This window comes from Barbus barbus, assembly GCF_936440315.1.
Source record: "Barbus barbus genome assembly, chromosome: 23".
NCBI lineage: Eukaryota > Metazoa > Chordata > Actinopteri > Cypriniformes > Cyprinidae > Barbus > Barbus barbus.
In genome coordinates, this window is record NC_136751.1 from 20,880,924 (window position 1) to 20,898,560 (window position 17,637).

At 43.9% G+C, this 17,637-nt stretch overlaps 1 protein-coding gene across 2 annotated transcripts in view; it reads right to left on the minus strand.

Annotated features, from left to right (window-relative positions):
- Positions 1 to 17,637, minus strand: part of LOC306843246 (zinc finger protein 423-like) — a 158,141-nt gene that overhangs the window by 14,778 nt on the left and 125,726 nt on the right. For both annotated transcript variants that reach the window (XM_079374610.1, XM_079374609.1), the window contains 2 exons: positions 7,770 to 7,901; positions 4,991 to 5,106 (listed from right to left, as the gene is read on the minus strand). In XM_079374610.1, coding sequence (XP_079230736.1) covers positions 4,991 to 5,106; positions 7,770 to 7,901 — 248 coding nt within the window. The remainder of the gene's footprint in view (positions 1 to 4,990; positions 5,107 to 7,769; positions 7,902 to 17,637) is intronic.

Consider the following 17,637-nt stretch of genomic DNA (forward strand, 5'->3'; position numbering starts at 1 on the left):
GTGCTCAAGAAACATTTCTTATTAGTATCAATGTTGGAAACAGTTGCTTTTTTGTGGAAATTGTGATACATTGTTTTCAGTGATAAATAGAAAGTTCAATAGGACAGCATTTATTTCAAATATAAATTTTTGGTAACAGTAAAAATCTTTACTTCTGATCAATTTATAATGCATCCTTGTTGAATAAAAGTATTAATTTTTTTCAACAAACAAATAAACATAAAAATCCATCTGACCCCAAATACATAACCTTAAATACGTTAAGGATTTGAATTATCTCATAACCCTATATATTACCAATAATAGTAAAGATTTCTTGCTTGCAAAGTTTGGAGAAACTGTCTACCTCGTCTCCAATATGTGCAGCACAAAATACAAATTGTAGTTTGAAATCATACAAGCTCTTCCTCCACCTCTGTGAAAAATGGAAAGTGTGAGAGAAAGTGAGTGCATGTGTACGCCCTGATGAACGCCGCCCCCTTACATCACTCCACTCAGCGCTGTATGAGAACTCACAGCCCTCAAATATTCAACACTTTTGCAATGTCAAGGGGGGGGGGGAGACAAGGAGGCATCAACAAACAAACAAGTGCAAAGACCCCCTTCCTTCTTTTATTCACACACACACACTCACTCACCCATCCAAACTGCTGAGTACGGTTAAATATTAACCAGTGCTAAAGGAAACACCGTATACCCACGTGCGCACACACATGCCAGCGGGGAAGGGATACAGGGCATGGGGGGGGAATGCGGCGCCCCCTGGAGGGCTCAATCAGAACCGGCAGTGTGTAAAAATGAGGCGCGCTGTCAGAGAGTGACAGCAGTGCCTATGGAAGGGCCGAAGGGTGGGCGGTTGGGAGTTCACCTGGGGAAACAAAATAACAACTGAAAGAAAATCTACACACACACACTCACTCGCACAAAAAGTCTCTGAAGTTTCTAACAAAGGAGTGGAGGATCCAGCAGAGTAAGTCTAGCTGCGCTGATCGGGGCGAAGCATCACTTATTTACCAGCTTACATCTGCACTATTTATGGGGCACCAGGGAGAGGCAGAAAGGAAAGAGGGAGACGGAGAGAGAGGGGTGGGTGGGGGCAACACAGAGGGGCTAAAATATGCATGGGGGCTGGCTCTTCTGGGAGCCAGAAAAAAGAAAATGGGAAAGGGAGAAAGAATGAGAGACATAAAAAGGCGAATGAGAGAGAGAGAGTGAGAGAGTTGGAAACAGTTTGAGGAAGGGAGGGAGTTGGTGGGAGTGCGAACGAGAGAAAGAATTAGAGACAAGATAAAGGATGGAAGCAAAGTTTGCCATAAGGGAGAGGGGGATGATACAGTAACGTGTCTTGTGAAGGCTCATGGGAAGACGAGGATTAACTCAGAGTGGGGCCGCACTGGGAGGGCATGCTGGGTAGGGCACATAGGCCATGCCAGTCCATCCATTCAGTCTTGTTAACAACATACACACACGTTCAAGTCTCATTTCACCTGGGCAGGAGCGGGGTAAAACCCGGCACGGAGCTGTCCGTGCGGCTGACTGCTCTATTCCTCACCTCCATCACCGCTCAGGTGGGCCCGGAGTGGATGCGGGGGACAGAGCGGATGGGAGTGATGCGGTGGACCCGCTGAGCCATGGGCTGGTGCGAGTATCTCGGTTGGCTGGCCTCAGGGTGAGGCAGACAGTGACCGACAGGGTCCAGCGCTCCCCCTGCTGCTAAATGGACTGACCGGCCATATGCCCAGCGCCGCCGGCCTTATATCACTGTCACGCCGCGGCCGGAGGCTCACGTGGAGGGGTGGGGTGTTTGAACCATGCAGGAGATTTAGGTCACAACCCCCAAGCCCCTAAAATATTAAGTCATGGACCTGAATAAGCTATTAACCTCACACCCTGCTACTTATAAAGACCCACCCACCAAAACACACAGGCGGGCACTGGAGGGGGCTGCAGGGATGGTGGCCCATAGCTCACAAAGATGAATGTAACTTGGGCTAGGGCAGGATGCAGCTGACCCCAGCGGCCCGTGGCAGCCACTGTGGGATGAGTTATTCACAGTCCTGCCCCTACTCAATCTGTCTGCCCCATAATCAGCACACAGAGAGAGAGAGAAACCGAGAGAGAAACAAACGCCTTCATATACTGGCACTGACCTAGTAACAGTAAATTAAAATTATTGTTAAGTTCCTAGCGAACACATTTTGCATTTTATATCCGCACTATTTGTCACTTATGGGGAGAAATGGGATTAGGAAATGTTGAATGCGAGTCAAATTCAAACACACATCTAGAGGTCTGCTACTCTGATGGAACATGGAAAACTGTCGAGCTTTGGGTAAGGTTTGGGTCAGATTTCATGAAACATGCACAAACTGCTAAACTTCTACAACAATCTCTATCCACAGATTCCAACAGATGTGAGAGGATTTTGGCATATCTCAGCAACAGTAAATATGACTGACCTTATTGCAAACTAAAGAGAGTGCTCATAAGGGTCCCAATTTTGTTAATTTAGCATACCAAAATTATGATTCTTTAACCATTATATTTGGTCCACTCCAGTACTCAATACTCCAATCCAAGAAAAACTCCAAAAATGGCCATAAAATCCTTCGACAATCCTGAATCCAGTGCTGATACTATCGGAGTGTAAGGTTGCACCACTAGAGACATGTCCCTAAAGGAGAATCAACCAGTTAGCAGTAACTTTTTTAACCAGTACATTTAGTTCTAGTCCTTTAGAAGGAACTGCGTGGGAAGAATGTGTGTGTGTGAGAGAGATTTAAATTCTGCCTGGCCCTTGGGCTTGGCTGAGATGTCTGCATTTGAGTTGGTGCTTAAATTGATACTATTTTTCACCTCACAGCTCTGTGATATCTCCAGCTAAACTTGAGTCAGCAGATGTGTCTCACTGCTCTGCCATGTCTGCATCCGCTGGGAATCATTACCACGGGTCAAGAACATCCAGAGGTGCTTAAAACAAACCACAGCCACTAGAATATCTGTATTTCTATACAAAAACATCTTTTGGTTGGGCAATGAAGACACAAAACTCCTGCCCAGCAAAGAACAAAACTACACTGTGATTCCAAAGAACGTCAATAAGGAGTATTTAAATGCATCAAAAAATTACAGATTTCTTAAAGTGTGTTGACACTGACAGTGATTAGCATTGACAAACTGACCAGAAGTCAATTCTTTTTAAAAAGAGGTGATTTGAAGCTTCGTAATAGCAACAGCAAAGATTGGCAGTGCGACAAAGTTGAACAGGAATAAATCGCTGTCAGTGAAAACGCACATCAAGGTATACAGTCATGTCAAAAGGAAGGGTACTTCGGGTGTCACAGCCTCATAAAGGAAAGTTATAGCAAAAAATGCACAGAGTGTAGCAGCACTTTGTAAACGTGTGTGGCAGTGCTTACTCACTAAAGTCTATATGTGTGTGAGTGTGTCAGTCTCTGAGTGGAGGGGTTCAGGGCCTCCCTCAGGGAACTCAGATAAAGGCTTCAGTAAAAGAGAGAGAGACTATATCTATCACAGTAGAATAGACAGAAAGAGAAACAGATACAAAGACAAAAAGAAAGAGAATGGAAGAGGGAACGAGAGAAAGAAAGAGACAGAGATTCATCCGGAAAGAAATAATGTCAAGTGGACAAACTGTGTTATTGTTACAGTAGGCAAACGGCTTTTGATGAGCTGTCAGACATCAGATTGTGCTGTGAACTTGAGTGTGAACCTGTAGGGCATACAGTTTTCTGTACAGTATCTCTAACTGCTCAAGGCCATCTGAACTGTGATTAGTGTACATTCTTTCATACATTATTCCTTCATATATATATATACACACATACTGTTCAGTGGTGCAGTGGTTCGCAACTGGTTTTGTTTGATTTTACACTGGCTGTGACCCAACACAGTACCAGAAGAGTTCATTTAAAATAAGAAAATGTAGTAAAAGTAAACAAAATGCCTTTAAAATAAAAATAATAAATGTGTTAATATTTCATATTATGAAGGGTATTAGCCCCAAAATATGCAACATTATTTATTATATTATATTATACGGGGTAGAAAATACTACAAAAAAGTTTGAATTCATTATTTTTCTCCCCAAACCCAGAGTTTCAAGCTGAGAAGCACTGAACTAGTGTCTGTCTGTGTGTGTGTGTGTGCATGTGTTTGTGTGTGTGAGAGAGAGAGTACACAATGTATGAATGGCAATCTGCTTTTGTATATGCATTGCAAATGTGAGTGAGAGTGGGCCCGGGACAGCATTCCCAGTTGTCTGCCATGACAAAGCACGCGCATGTGTGTGTGTGTGTGTGTGTGGATGAATGTGAGTTCCAGCAGTCACAGCAGGTGGTGTGATTGATTTGCAAAGTAATGGGTCTAATCGTTACTGGCTTGAGGATGCACCTTGTTTTCTCCTTTAATTCCCTTATTAGCTGTGATCTGTGTCACATCTGTGTCTATCAGGGCTAACTGAGATCGACTACAGAATCCCACTATATTCCAAACATCACAAAGCAGACACACACTTTGGTACTACAAGGAATATTCATTGCACATATGACACATAAAATAAGATCAGAAAATATGAACATCGGAAGTTCTTACATGGCTTTCTGGAATACTTCATTCTGATCATTCTGGTCCAACAGATTTCCTACATACAGTGGTTGTTCTAGATTCATGTTTTTCTTATCACTTCTTGTGCCAAATGAGAGTACAAATTGCCTTTGTAAAGCAAAGAGTAACTCCTGTATAAATGTATTAGGAACTGTGTTTACACTGAATTGTGAGAGCAATATTTAAAAAAAATAAAAATTCACAGCCGTTAACACATATTAAATATCCTCAACCACCATTGGCAGGTCTTGTAAAAGTGAATTTTGGACTTATTCCAGTGAACATTCATTAAGTCATGAATGTTCACGAGTCATGAATGTTCACCTGCTTTTGTTGCACTGCCATGTGCTTCTGCGTTACTCACCTGGAGCTCAGTTTGGAAGAAGAACTTCTGTGGACACTGGGAGCAGTCGTATATCTTGTCCTCCTGTCCGTGGACGGCAAAGATGTGCTGCTGCAGCTTATTGGCCTGAACAAACACTGGGGGGAAAAGGACAGAAGGGAAACAGCAGTCAAACGATTGGCCGAAACGCTTTACCCAAGAGTGTACAGCGAATTGGCTGTGAAAATAGCTGATTCGATTAAGAACTAATCCTGAGTGAGGAATTAAAAAAAAAAGAAAAAAAGAAAGAAAATCCATGACTACCAACTTTCACGCTTTGGGTAGGAGAGGGAGAATAAAAATAATTACTTTTTTGGAGTTGAGACAATGTGTCGGCACTAAGGAAAGAGGAAGGGGGAGGGGGCGTTCTCAAATGAAAAGCTCTCAAACTCTCTTTATCGGAGAGCAGGGGATGACAGCCGGAGATGGAGGGAGAGACAGACACAGACTAAAGTATCCCCACCAGACCTTGTGATATTTATCAATAAATCATTCCTCTTTCCTCGGGTTTTTAAATTCCGTTCGTGTATTTTTTATTTTTTTTTGTTTCAGTAAACTTAAGTTTGCTGTGTGTGGAGACTATGAATTATTGAGCGTCCCTGGAGGAGAAGGCATACGCTTACTTATTCATGAGCCACACAGGAATAGTGTTAAAGTTTAAAAGAGGACTGCGTACCTGTAAGGGAGGAAAGGGGGAAGAGAACGTGGTGTAGCCAAACAACTCGGTAAAGGTGAAAGAAAGACGGAGAACTAATCCGCAAGGAGAAAGAGAGAGAGGGACGGACAAGGCAAAAGAACAAATGATTTGATCATAGGGATGAGGGAAGGACGAATAGAGAAGCAAAAGGGAGTGTACAGTGAATATGGAAGGACCTGGAACTGGGAGAGGAGTAATAAAGAATGGGTGAGGGAAGAAAAAGATGAATCAAATAAAAACCAATGCGAAATTATCTGGAGAATGGCGTGTTGCAGTGCTGGGGACAATATGGCCTCCAACACCAGTCTTTAATGTTGACAAGCTCAAGTAATGATTTCTGATTCCCAAAGGTTAGCTGACAAACAGTCCAAAGTGACTTTCAAACTTAGTGTGAGGAGACACACACACACACAGGACCTGTTTAACTAAATGCACACGTACATGGAGGGTCCTACCCTGGAGAGCGAGAGCGGATTACACTGCCTTTCTATAAACCTGCCCTTTATTCTCTGACCTCTCCTCTCCTGAACACACACACGGATCTTCTCACCTCAAAAACATTCAACATGACAACTGGCCTACAGAAAAAGCTAGCAGTTTCTATGTGATACTTTATAGTTTACAAAAATGGCCATTACGATTTGACAAAGCCTGTGGGCTCTTGTTTGTCTATTCTACTGAGGTGCCTCTGGTCCACTGAAAGTGGAATGTCTGACAGGGGCTCGATCTGCCCAGGGGTCATGAGTCTCACCAGGCATCACAGCAGGGAGATCAGCTCTCATTAGCTTTAGCATCAGCTCAGCAGGTCACCTGCATGAATCGCAGCCTCCTGTCTTGGTCACGTTGAACTTTATTAACCATTGTGTGCTTCTGCAAAAAGTGTGTCACAATATCTCTCTTCTATCTCAGATCTAGTGAAACTGATCTTTATTTATATAATGTAGTGTGTATATGTACAGTAAACGTGTATATTTTGATCTTATATGCATTTCAGAAGCCATAAGCTGATCCGTGTTCTCAAAGTGAGTCCATGCCTGCTCTTCTCTCTCACCAGGATGAACAATGAATTTAATAGTTAATTCAGTTCAATTAGCAGGACAAGGAAGAGAAATGGAGCAGAGGAATGGTGGGAGAGAGAGGGGGTGAGTGGTGGCAATGAGGATAAGATTGAGAGAACGGGAGAAAAAGAGAGAAGAGACGAGAAAACTATGAGAATAGAGACAGGATGAAACAGAACATGAAAACAATAATGAAATAGATGAGACAAGATGAGAAAAGCGAAAAGAAGGGAACTGAAAAGACTAAAAATAAAGAAATGAGGCCGAAAGAAAAGAGAAAAGAGATGAGGGAAAACAGACGAAAAAACATGAAACAAAAGAAGAGAAGACAGAAAACTTAAAAAAAGAGAGAACAAGATAAACAAAGAGGTGAGAAAACAAGTGTGAAGAAGAGAATGGAAGACTAAAAGAGAAGAGAAGAGAAGAGAAGAGAAGAGAAGAGAAGAGAAGAGAAGAGAAGAGAAGAGAAGAGAAGAGAAGAGAAGAGAACAAGATAAAAACAAACTAAAAGAAAGGAAATAAGACAAAAAGAGACAAGAAGACACAAGAAAACGAAGAAGAAGATCAGATGAATATACATAAAAACAAATAAATAAAAAACTGGGAAAAAATTTAATGAGATGAAAAAGAGAAGAAAAAACTAAAATAAAAACAAAAAAATGAAATAAGACAAAAAGAGAAGACAACAGTTACGATGAAAAGAAAAACTAGTTGACAGAGACTGAGACAAGACGAGGCGTGAAAAGAGAAGCAGAAAAGAAAAAGAGATAGAACAAGTAGAGACAGACAAGAAGCAAAGAGATGACAAATAAGTAAAGACTTGCATATAATCCTACATGAGGGTATGTGCTAAATGGTGCTTAATTGACTGCAGTTGGCCACATGCATGACCATGTGACCGTTACCCTCTCATCACTGGCAGTGTCCCCCCCCCTCCCCCACACTCTTTGACTGCCCCTGACCCTTCGACCTCAACCCCACCAACCCCCTGGGCCGGACCCCTCACCTGTAAAGCAGACGGGACACTTGAAGGTGCCTCCCATGCCCTCGAAGCTGTGCTCGATCAGGTGACACAGGAGCTTGGCCGGAGAGTCAAACATCTGGTTACACAGCTTGCACTCATGATTGATGCCTTCCTCTGCAACACAAGAGCACGATACAACAGGTTACACACACCAGCAGGGTCAGACAGAGAGAATGAGAGACAGAGAGACAGACACACGCTGCCAAAAGACAAGGCACGACATTTTTACACATTAACTGTCTGCGAGGGCGTCTCGTAAGCAAGCGGTCAAAGTCTTTTCGAGATCTCTCGAGCGAACGGGGTCATTTTTCGGTTTCTCCCATCCTTGCACATCATTTGTGGTCCCAGGCTTATAATCTTCAGCTCTGGACAGTATGACCACCCGTCCCATCCCTCCTCCCCCTCCTCTGCCCAGTGCCGTCTCTTTCCCGGCCGGTAATTGCCTGCTGCCCCCCCAGTGCTGCAGGCTCTGTGCCCTCCCTTTGCCCGCTGCTCTATTTTAAGCCTGCCTGAGTGACATCAGTGCCGCCCCCTGCTGGTGTGGGACAGATGAAAGGTGGGCGTCGAGTCCTGGCTGGACGCCTCTGCTCTCGTCTTATCACTCACCCTCCACACAGGACTGAGTCTGGCCCGCCTGCCTGCACTCCATCAGACACCCGCCGCCAAACTCCCACCCCGATCCCCCGAACCCCTAACTGAGCCCTGGGGTACGGTAGACGCCGACACAGACCCCCGTCTTCCCAAAGCGGCCAGCACCCCGCCAGCCCATGCAGACAGGCCCGAAGAGTCCTGCTGCTGAGCTACGGGGTGCACGGAGGGTTAATAAAGTCTTCAATCATATATCCCCACTGTCACCCTGACCTCCACCTCCCACCCCTCCCTTCCAAAAGCCACCTCCGCTGATTCCAATCTCCGCTCCGTCTCAAAGGCCCACACAAGGGTGCTCTAATCCCCGTTTGAAAGGAGCAGGAGGAGAGGCGGAGGGGGAAGCGAGAGTGAGGGGGGGGGGGGATTGACAAGGGCACCGCTTTGGTCTGTCCTCCCCCAAGACATTGCGTTGGGGAGGGGTGGAGGATTCCTTTCTGGGAGAATGAAAGCAGCGGCGAACAGAGGTTATGATTGAGTTTAATATGTCAAATGCCTTTTTGGAGGAAAATCTGCTCTAGTTCGGGGGGCAGAGGTTTGAATGAGACCAGATCGTCTCAAGATACAAGACAGGATCCATTTTGCGGATGCAGACTGAACGAACACTATGCGCAAGGATAGGGATGAAAAAACAATTGAAAAATTTATTCTTTTCTGGGAGAATGAAAGCGGCAGCGGACAGAGGTTATGACTAGGTTTAGTGTCAAATGCTTTTGGAGGAAAATCTGAAATACAGTAGTTAAGGGAATGTTTTGTATGAGAGAAGATCTAGTGCACGGCTCTGAATGAGCCAAATACTATGCACACAGATAGAGAAAAGAGGGAAGCAAGACCAAAGTGAATGCACTGAAACAAATTATATTCTTTATAAACATTTTTGACTTGTTTTTCAGTTAAAATATCTAAAAACATTTTAGATAAGATTTACTTGGATCTCAAAACTGGTGGAGATTTTTCTGGAAAAGACATTTGACACTAAAGCTTAATGAGATTTTAATGAGTGGTTTTTGACTTCTTTTCCACTTAAAATATGTAAAAACTCTTGAAACAAGACATTTACTTGAGGAGCACCACTGTATAAGATATTGAGAGAATATATTTTGAATGTAAGTGCATTTTGTTTATGCACATTTTAAGTATTAAAACAAGTGATATATTTTTTTACCAGTGTACAAAATACAGCTATATTCAAAGTGCTGAAGTAAATGCATCTTTGTGGATGTAGATGAACTGAATGAACCGCACACAGAGAAAAGCAAGCCCAAAACCAAAAATTTGGAATAATGACACAAGGACGGGTAAAGGAAGAGGATTTTTTTTCTGCGAGAGAGGAAGCGGTGACAGACAGCGGTTATAACCAGGTTTAGTATATCAAATGCCCTTCTGAGGGAGGATCTACACTGTCAAAAAAAAACAGACTACATCCGTTCCACGGATACGGACGGACGGATGAAACGATATGCACACGGACAGAAATGAGAGGGAAGCAAGACCAAAGTGAAAAATTGGGAAAAATGAGAGAAAGAGAGTTAGAGGAAGAGAATTCTGCTAAAGAAAGCAAAAAGCAAAGGGATAATTGGGCTGTCCGACACAAAGTAATGGTAGCCAAGGGGCCTGTGAGCGTGTGTGTTTCCGCATGCGTGTGTGTGTGCACTAAAAGTAAGCCTCTCTCTGAGAGAACTGCAGTTGATCAGTAAGTACGGAACATGCTCCATCATCTATTTTCCAGTCTGCGCAGAAACACTAAGCTCTCCACTTCATTGTGTGTGTGTGTGTGTGTGTGTGTGTGTGTTTCTATATGAGAGAGTGATGGGGCTACGTTGGGATTACAGTTGCTTGTTACTGCAAACCAGACTAGTGCTGTCAGGGAGAGCATTTGATCAGTGAGGCTGACACAAAGGTCTCAAAGAGGGGGACTGCAGTGTGCTAGGGGAGCCATCACACCACTAAAGAGGAGAAGACAGACGTGTAGAGTGCAGCAGAGGGCCTAGGAAGTGCATGACAACAACACGCTCTTTCATAACTGAAACTAACTGGGGGTTAAAAAAAGAACAAAAGGACTTTACAAGCACTGCGACACATCGTGAAAGGCAAACCGAAGAGATTTCAGAATTCCTTCCCTTCATCTCAGAAAGCATTGATGCTTGGCATGTTGTGTGTATATGTACACAGTGCCGTTTGCATGTCGCCACGTAAAAAGCTTGATTGAAAGCAACCGATTTCTTACCTTTATCTGAAATATGATTATGAGAGGGGTTAAAAGATTTAAATGCCGTCCACCCTTTCTCCTAAAGATTTTCACCCAATATACATCACTTATTAGAGCCTGTGCTAAGTAAAGCAGGAAGGGAGGGAGGAACAGGAGGGAAAATAGAGATATAAGAGCAGCTAGAGGCAGGGATGTGTGTCTGAGAGAATATTTAACTGGAATTGAGAGGGAAAGAACAAGAAGAAGAAAAAAGAAAACTGGCCGCCTCTAAAGGTATGCAGCATCTTAATTGAGAAACGGCATGAAGCCGCCACACTTTCGCAGAATCACTGATGAGGGCTTTCCAGGACATCGATAGAGGGAGGGAGGCTGAGAGGGAGAGTGAGAGAGAAACGGCAAGAGGATCGAATCAAGAAAACAGCGATCGCGCAAACAGATAGGTGGAAAGGACGTATTCGTGTGGTATTCCAGGTTGTTATTCCACTGACTGAACAGGCCGACTCTCCTTGCCGCTGCGCCTCTGCAGTGGCTGCTGCTGCAAAGCTTGGCCAATGTGCTTCCAGCTAATTGACCAGGGGGAGCCAGGTGGCGCCCTGGCCTGTGCCGTTCCTCTGGGACGGGCCCATCTATATGAGAATGCCTCCCTCCTTCCATCTTGCTCTCTCTCTCTCTCTCTACACCAATCACCCCCTGTAGCGTGCACTGGCACACAAATGAGCTGTGTAGATGGGAGCTGCATATCTCATGTGGTTCGGCACCTCTCGCCTGGCCCTGAGGCCCGCGGCCCCGGCCCCCGGATTGATGGCCCGAGCGGTAGAGAGGCAGAGCGGGAGAGCTGTGGGAGAGGAGGGGAAGGAGGGGAGCGAGCTGGGGCGAAAGGGGGTGGAGGTAGCGGGCTTCTCTAGGGGGCGAGCTCAAGGTGTGTTGCCATGGCAACTCAGAGAGGGAGAGCAGGGAGAAGCGGCGGCGTGCTCAGCTTGACCCGTGCTGGTGGGGGTGGCAATGTGGGCCAAAACCGAGTGCACACACACACACACGCACACACTCCTACTGCAGGGCTAGGGGGGTCTCGGGAGCTCTTGCTTCCTACTCTTTCTTTTCTTTCTTTCTTTCTTACACACAAACAGTGAGTGCTGCATTGCTGAAACAATCCAAGGAGCCATCTCTCTACTTTCACACCATACACGCACACAGTGACTCACTCCACAAAGTCTCCTTTATACAACTTTCATTCATGCCGAAAAGTTCAACCCAGCCCTCGTTGACTCGACAAAACATACACACGGCCCGACGGCGATGCTGAGAGCAAAGTGGGGGGACACGACTAACTCATCCGTGTTCTTTCCTGGCTGTCGGTCTGATTCACACGTTTCCTATTATCTGCAGCAAATATTTCCGGAACACTCTCTCTCCCGCTCTCTCTTTATCTGGCTGCCAAACGAGATGGAGTCTCCGGCTCCAGATATTTTTGGCAAACGTGGACGGCATATGGAGTTGACCAGCTTGGAATCTCCTATCAGATTACATAACAGTAGGACGCTGGATCCCTCTACCCTGCAGAAACCGACCTTCATGCAAACAAGCAAACAAACAAACTCTCAATCCAAAGCGCAAGCCATCTCTTCGCTCGTCTACTTCCTCCATGGCCGTTGTGTGCAGCTTAACTCATGGTGCGTCCTTGCTTATTCACCGCTGTCTACCCTGCTGGTGTGGTTGTCTTGTTGACTCAGGCTGGTGCACGGATGAGTGTGGTAAATTTCTACCAACTGTGGCTATTGACTCAGAGCTTAAGCGAACCATTGAGACCCATAGTCCTCTATAAAGTGACGAAGCTGAACTTCACATTTAAACCTGGTACCGTGTATATGACTATCAAAAAACATACTGACAAGTATGCAAATGTGTAGGTGAATGTTTGGCAAACACATTGCAAGTTGTATCAACTTAACATGCATTCTTGCATTTCTATAGAGGTAACAAACTTCACTACTCAAGAAGGAGAGAAGGTTACTATCAAATGTCTGTGTCTTTAAAATGTATTTGTCTTTATTTAGGTAAATATCTATAAATGTGTCAATATTTTAATGAACTTGCCAATCCAAATTCTCTTTAAATTGTTGCTTTGTGTGCCATTATGAACTGAATTGGGAATGCCTTTTAAATTCAAATTCAATTCCTGGTTTTGATATAAGGTAGCCAACAGAATGTAGAATTCAAATGAATTTAAATTAAATGACTGTAATTTGAACTAGAAACACAAAGTTTATTAAAGAAATGTTAAATGATTGCTTCAAAGTTTTTAGATAGATAGATAGATAGATAGATAGATAGATAGATAGATAGATAGATAGATAGATAGATAGATAGATAGATAGATAGATAGATAGATAGATACTGGGAGGTCTTGTCAATATCACACTCTTCATTATGACTGCTGCTTCAGGTCTCTGAGCGGCACAGAATCAAATAAGCTTTCCAAAGACTGATTATGCCTTGTTACTACCAGGGTGCTCTCATCCAGCAACTTCATTACCCATAATGCACTACAGGAGCAGCTGCACAAGTCTCACATTCATCTCAACCAATGAATTGCCCCCTATAATAAATCAACCACATACTCTTCCAATCAAAGCGCTCTGTTCTTAACAAGAGCCAACCTCCTAATTTCTTCAAGATTTAAGATTCAAGATTCAAGAGTTTTTATTTGTCACATACACAATTATACAGGGTATAACCAGCAGTGAAATGTCTTCTCCACCAATCAGTACGTGTCAGCGGGTCTAACCCCCTACGAGGCAGGCTGGTCTGGCTGCAGTGTTGATGGCCACCCAGTGCTCCCACTGAGGCAGCGCTCTCTCATTTCAAGCACACACAGATAAAAAGACTGCACACTGTGCTGCAGATAGAGTCTGCAATCAAAACAGAGCTCAAATCATGGATAAAACATGCATGTTTACCGCATACAGACCTTGCGATGCCTGAAAAATGGAACAAGGCGGTTTTGACCAAGGCTTTTTCACGGCTTAAACACTGCAAGTGAATTAACGGAATAACGAAAAATTAATGTGTGTGACTCTGTTGCCAGGGTAAATGATATGCGTGCCCATGCATACATACACACGCAAACAGTAACCCACCCACATCCTCTTGTACATACAAACCACCCTCGACCTCACAGTCATACACACTTGAGGACCTGATTGTTAGCGTGTAATATATGCACAGCTATTTGTGTTTTGAATGTTAATTGAATGCTGGAAAGTGCCGGTGGGGGAATAGTTCTAATCAGCATACCAATAAACCCTTCACATGATAAAGTCTTTATAAGAAGCACTTACTCCCATGGCCTCCATATACCTCAACAGTCACTGTACTCCTCCTCCTCTTTCCCTCACCCATCTCTTTCCTATCATCCATGTGTCCTCGAACCTTCCTCGATGGCGCGAATGCAAAACAGCCGTGTTACAACTGAATCCAACACTTGTGACCATATGCTTCAGTGATTAAATAATAGTAAATCTAGACTATAAAAACAAGGAAAGAGAGGTATGTGATGCGAATGCATGAGTCGCCATGGTAACGCAAAGGCATGAATAATACGCTCAATGAAGAATTATTACCTGTATAATAAACTCCTCAGAACAGCCAGGTGACTTGGCCGGGGCCTTGTTAAAAGCAAGAGAGACGAAGCAACATGTAGAAGACACAAATCTATATTTCAAGGTCAAAGTGAGCCGTAACTCCTTTGCCAACTGCAAACTTTTATTGGAAGTGGACACACACGTGAGCGCGCCTGCGCTCACACAGCCCCAGATTGCTAATTGCAGTATAGAGGGTAATTATAGCTCTGGTGAGTGGTCAGCGGAGTATGTGCTGGCCAGTACTGTTGGCCGGACCTGGTCTTTGTGGGGTCTTATTGAATTTGAGGCCTGGTTCAGTGGATTTGGAGTTGGCTGAGCTGTTAGTCGGCTGCACACACACTGTCTGTCTCTCTCTAATGCTGCAATCTGCCACACGACTTTCCGAAGACATGACGGGTTGCTTTCGAACACAATGGCTGCCAGAGGACGCAGCTGCCTTTACTATTACAAACACACAATGGTCACATTCAGCAAAGTATACACAACAGTCCTCTAAAAGGGACAATATGACTCTGTAAACAGTAAGCGTTTTTGCTCTTTGTGCGCATATGCATGTGTATATTTATATAATATATGCACGTGTGCATTTAATCCACGCCCCTGGGTGCGCCGGGGGCTTTTTATCCATGCAACATCTCCCAAATGCAGCTCAAAAGCAATATCCATGAACCATTCCACCACAATTGCTCATTGGCGGTTTGGCCCTTTGGGACACGGCAGATTCCTGGGACTTCATTTCTGTCCTCTCCCCTCTCGTTCAACCCATTGAACCCAAAACCATATCAGCTGTATAGAAAAATAATCAGAAAAGAATACCTCTATCACACGGATATTCAAACCACGTCCTATACTTCCAAAACAGGTCGCCTATGCCTACCTTCCACGTCCCTTTAGCTTTCATCTCGCTCCTATTCCTTTTTTCTGTATTAGGACACGTCTACATCTTTGGTTGGCTGGTTGTGAATTATCTCCTCACTAAGGAAGGGGGAAAAATTCTGAGCAAATATGAGGAAGCAGCAGGATGCTAATAATGCACCTCCAGCTGTTCAAGTTAACCTGCAAATGTGTCCATCTGTACCTCCAGAGAAAGAGGGAGACAGAGAGAGAGAAAGATGAAATGCAAGAGAGGATAGAGAGGGAGGGAGTTATACAAATGAAAAGAGATTGAAAGGATAAATGCGCTCACATGAAAAAAAAAAACAACGATGGAAAATAAAATGGTGGATATTTTGAAAGAACTAAGAAAAGGGGGACTGTTAGATTGAAGGGAATAGAGAGAGAGAGAGAGAGAGAGAGGGAGAGAGGGAGAGAGGAAGAGAGGGAGAAAGAAAGAGAGGGGTCCTGGCAGTAAGCCGGCTCTATGTGGATGATTGTGAGCAGTCGGAGTGACCTTGCTGCGTCTGGACCATCCCCGCCCCCTGCCCTGCGTCCAACTGTGCCCTGCCTTTGGACCCTCACCCAGGGCCAAAACACACAAACTGCCATCCTGCTGGGGCCTCTAGGGAACATAGGCACCGTGAACATATCATATTAAACTAACACACACACTTATTATCTCACTAAATAACGCTTGCACATATGCACAAATCACACATTTAATGAAGACACTACATCATTTGTAGGTCATGTGTATGAACCTCTGCCAAAAACTCCCATGGACGCCCCCTCCTCTCCCTTCCATCACAATCTTTCCTCTCGCTGTTCTCAGTTGGTGCGTCTATAGACTCTTCCTCTGTAAATACTGTCATATCAAAGATCTTCAGTGGCTGTTTTATGTGGATGTTTACAAACTGATCTGAGACACATCATCAGCACCGATGATCAGAGAGCCGAGACTGTTAGGGGAGTTCATTGAAAAGAGAAGAGCTGCGGTTCCCTACATATCTGCAAGTATCTGTGGGGGAGAGAGGGGAACGCTCGAGTGCAGCGACAAAGGGGAAGAATGGAGGACGGTGACGGAGAAGTGCAGAAATCCAGGTTATCAGAGCTGGTAAGAGTGTGATAAATGTAATTAAGGGATTAGATTAGTCACATCCACTCGATCCACTCACCGACAAGGGTGCAAAAACAAGTCTTTTTTGCAAGACTTTTTAATTAAAAGTGAACGCCGTTGTTTCTATGCCACTAGCGGCACCAGTGGAATTGCCAAAACAAGAGTTTCTAAACAGGTTTTGCAAAACACTCCTGCCGCCCCCTCTCTGCTGCCTGACACCATAGTGAACTCATGAAATGCACAGAATTTAATTTATAATTAAAGAATTGTCTGTGAATTTGACTAGAATTTGCCTCACATCGCATGAAATTGAACTGGAAAATTGAAGTGGAATGACAGGAAGAAGAATTTACTGAACTGTAGGTAATCAATCAATCAGTCTACCTGCCCATCCTCCCATTAATATTTAAATGTTCTTACATAATTTTAAAGCTTTTAAACTATTCTTAAGATTTCAAGTGAAAAATATATATTAAAACGCGCATACATGCAAAAATAGCCAGAAAATATTTCTGGCTGTTAAATATTTATATATTTTTTTCCATTTTTAGTTGTAGTTCCTCATATTCTATGTCTAATTAGCAATTGTGCATCATGTTTGAAACCTCAAATTAAATTCAGAATAAGACACTAAATTCTCAAATGTAGCAATTTTCTAAACTTTTGGTCACATGTTGTAGCTTTGCTGTCACAAACCCTTATGGTCTTCCTCTATGACACAATTACTTTTAAAATCAGTGGAGTCCCAGCATTCTCTGACGTAGCGTAAACTCTCGTCCTGCGCAAAACGCCACTTTTTGTTTAAACAGTTTTCTGAAAGTTTTGTTTACATTCTCTGAAATGTCAGTCTACAAATGGTTTACTACATATCTCCACTTGTTAAACTGGGATAGAAGAAAGTATTTTAACATTGAAAAAACAATACATACAAAACGTTCATTACTGCGCTTCCTCAAATCATGTGCAGGAGCCGTGTTTGCGTCTCAAATGACTGCTGCCTTTGATGTGACTTAATGGAAAGGTTTCTTTCTCCAGATTAGGGAATAGGGAATGACTGAGCAGTTTGAAAGAAGGCCCATCTTCCCTCAGGACTGCAACATGCTCTATGCCTGCATGCTATCTTCTCTGCATGCCACTTCCTCTGAGCCTTCATCTCCCAGCATGCCTTGCCCAGCTCCTCTGAGTCTAAATCTCCCAGCATGCTCCCCCCCCCCCACCCCACCCACAGAGACTGGCCAGGCCATAGTGCACCTGTGAGTTACCATGGTTACCCAAACCCATGTCTTTTGTGATGCTAGTATCACATACTCATATACAAACAAATCAATAAATAATGCTGTATTAATTATTCGAAGTCCAGGA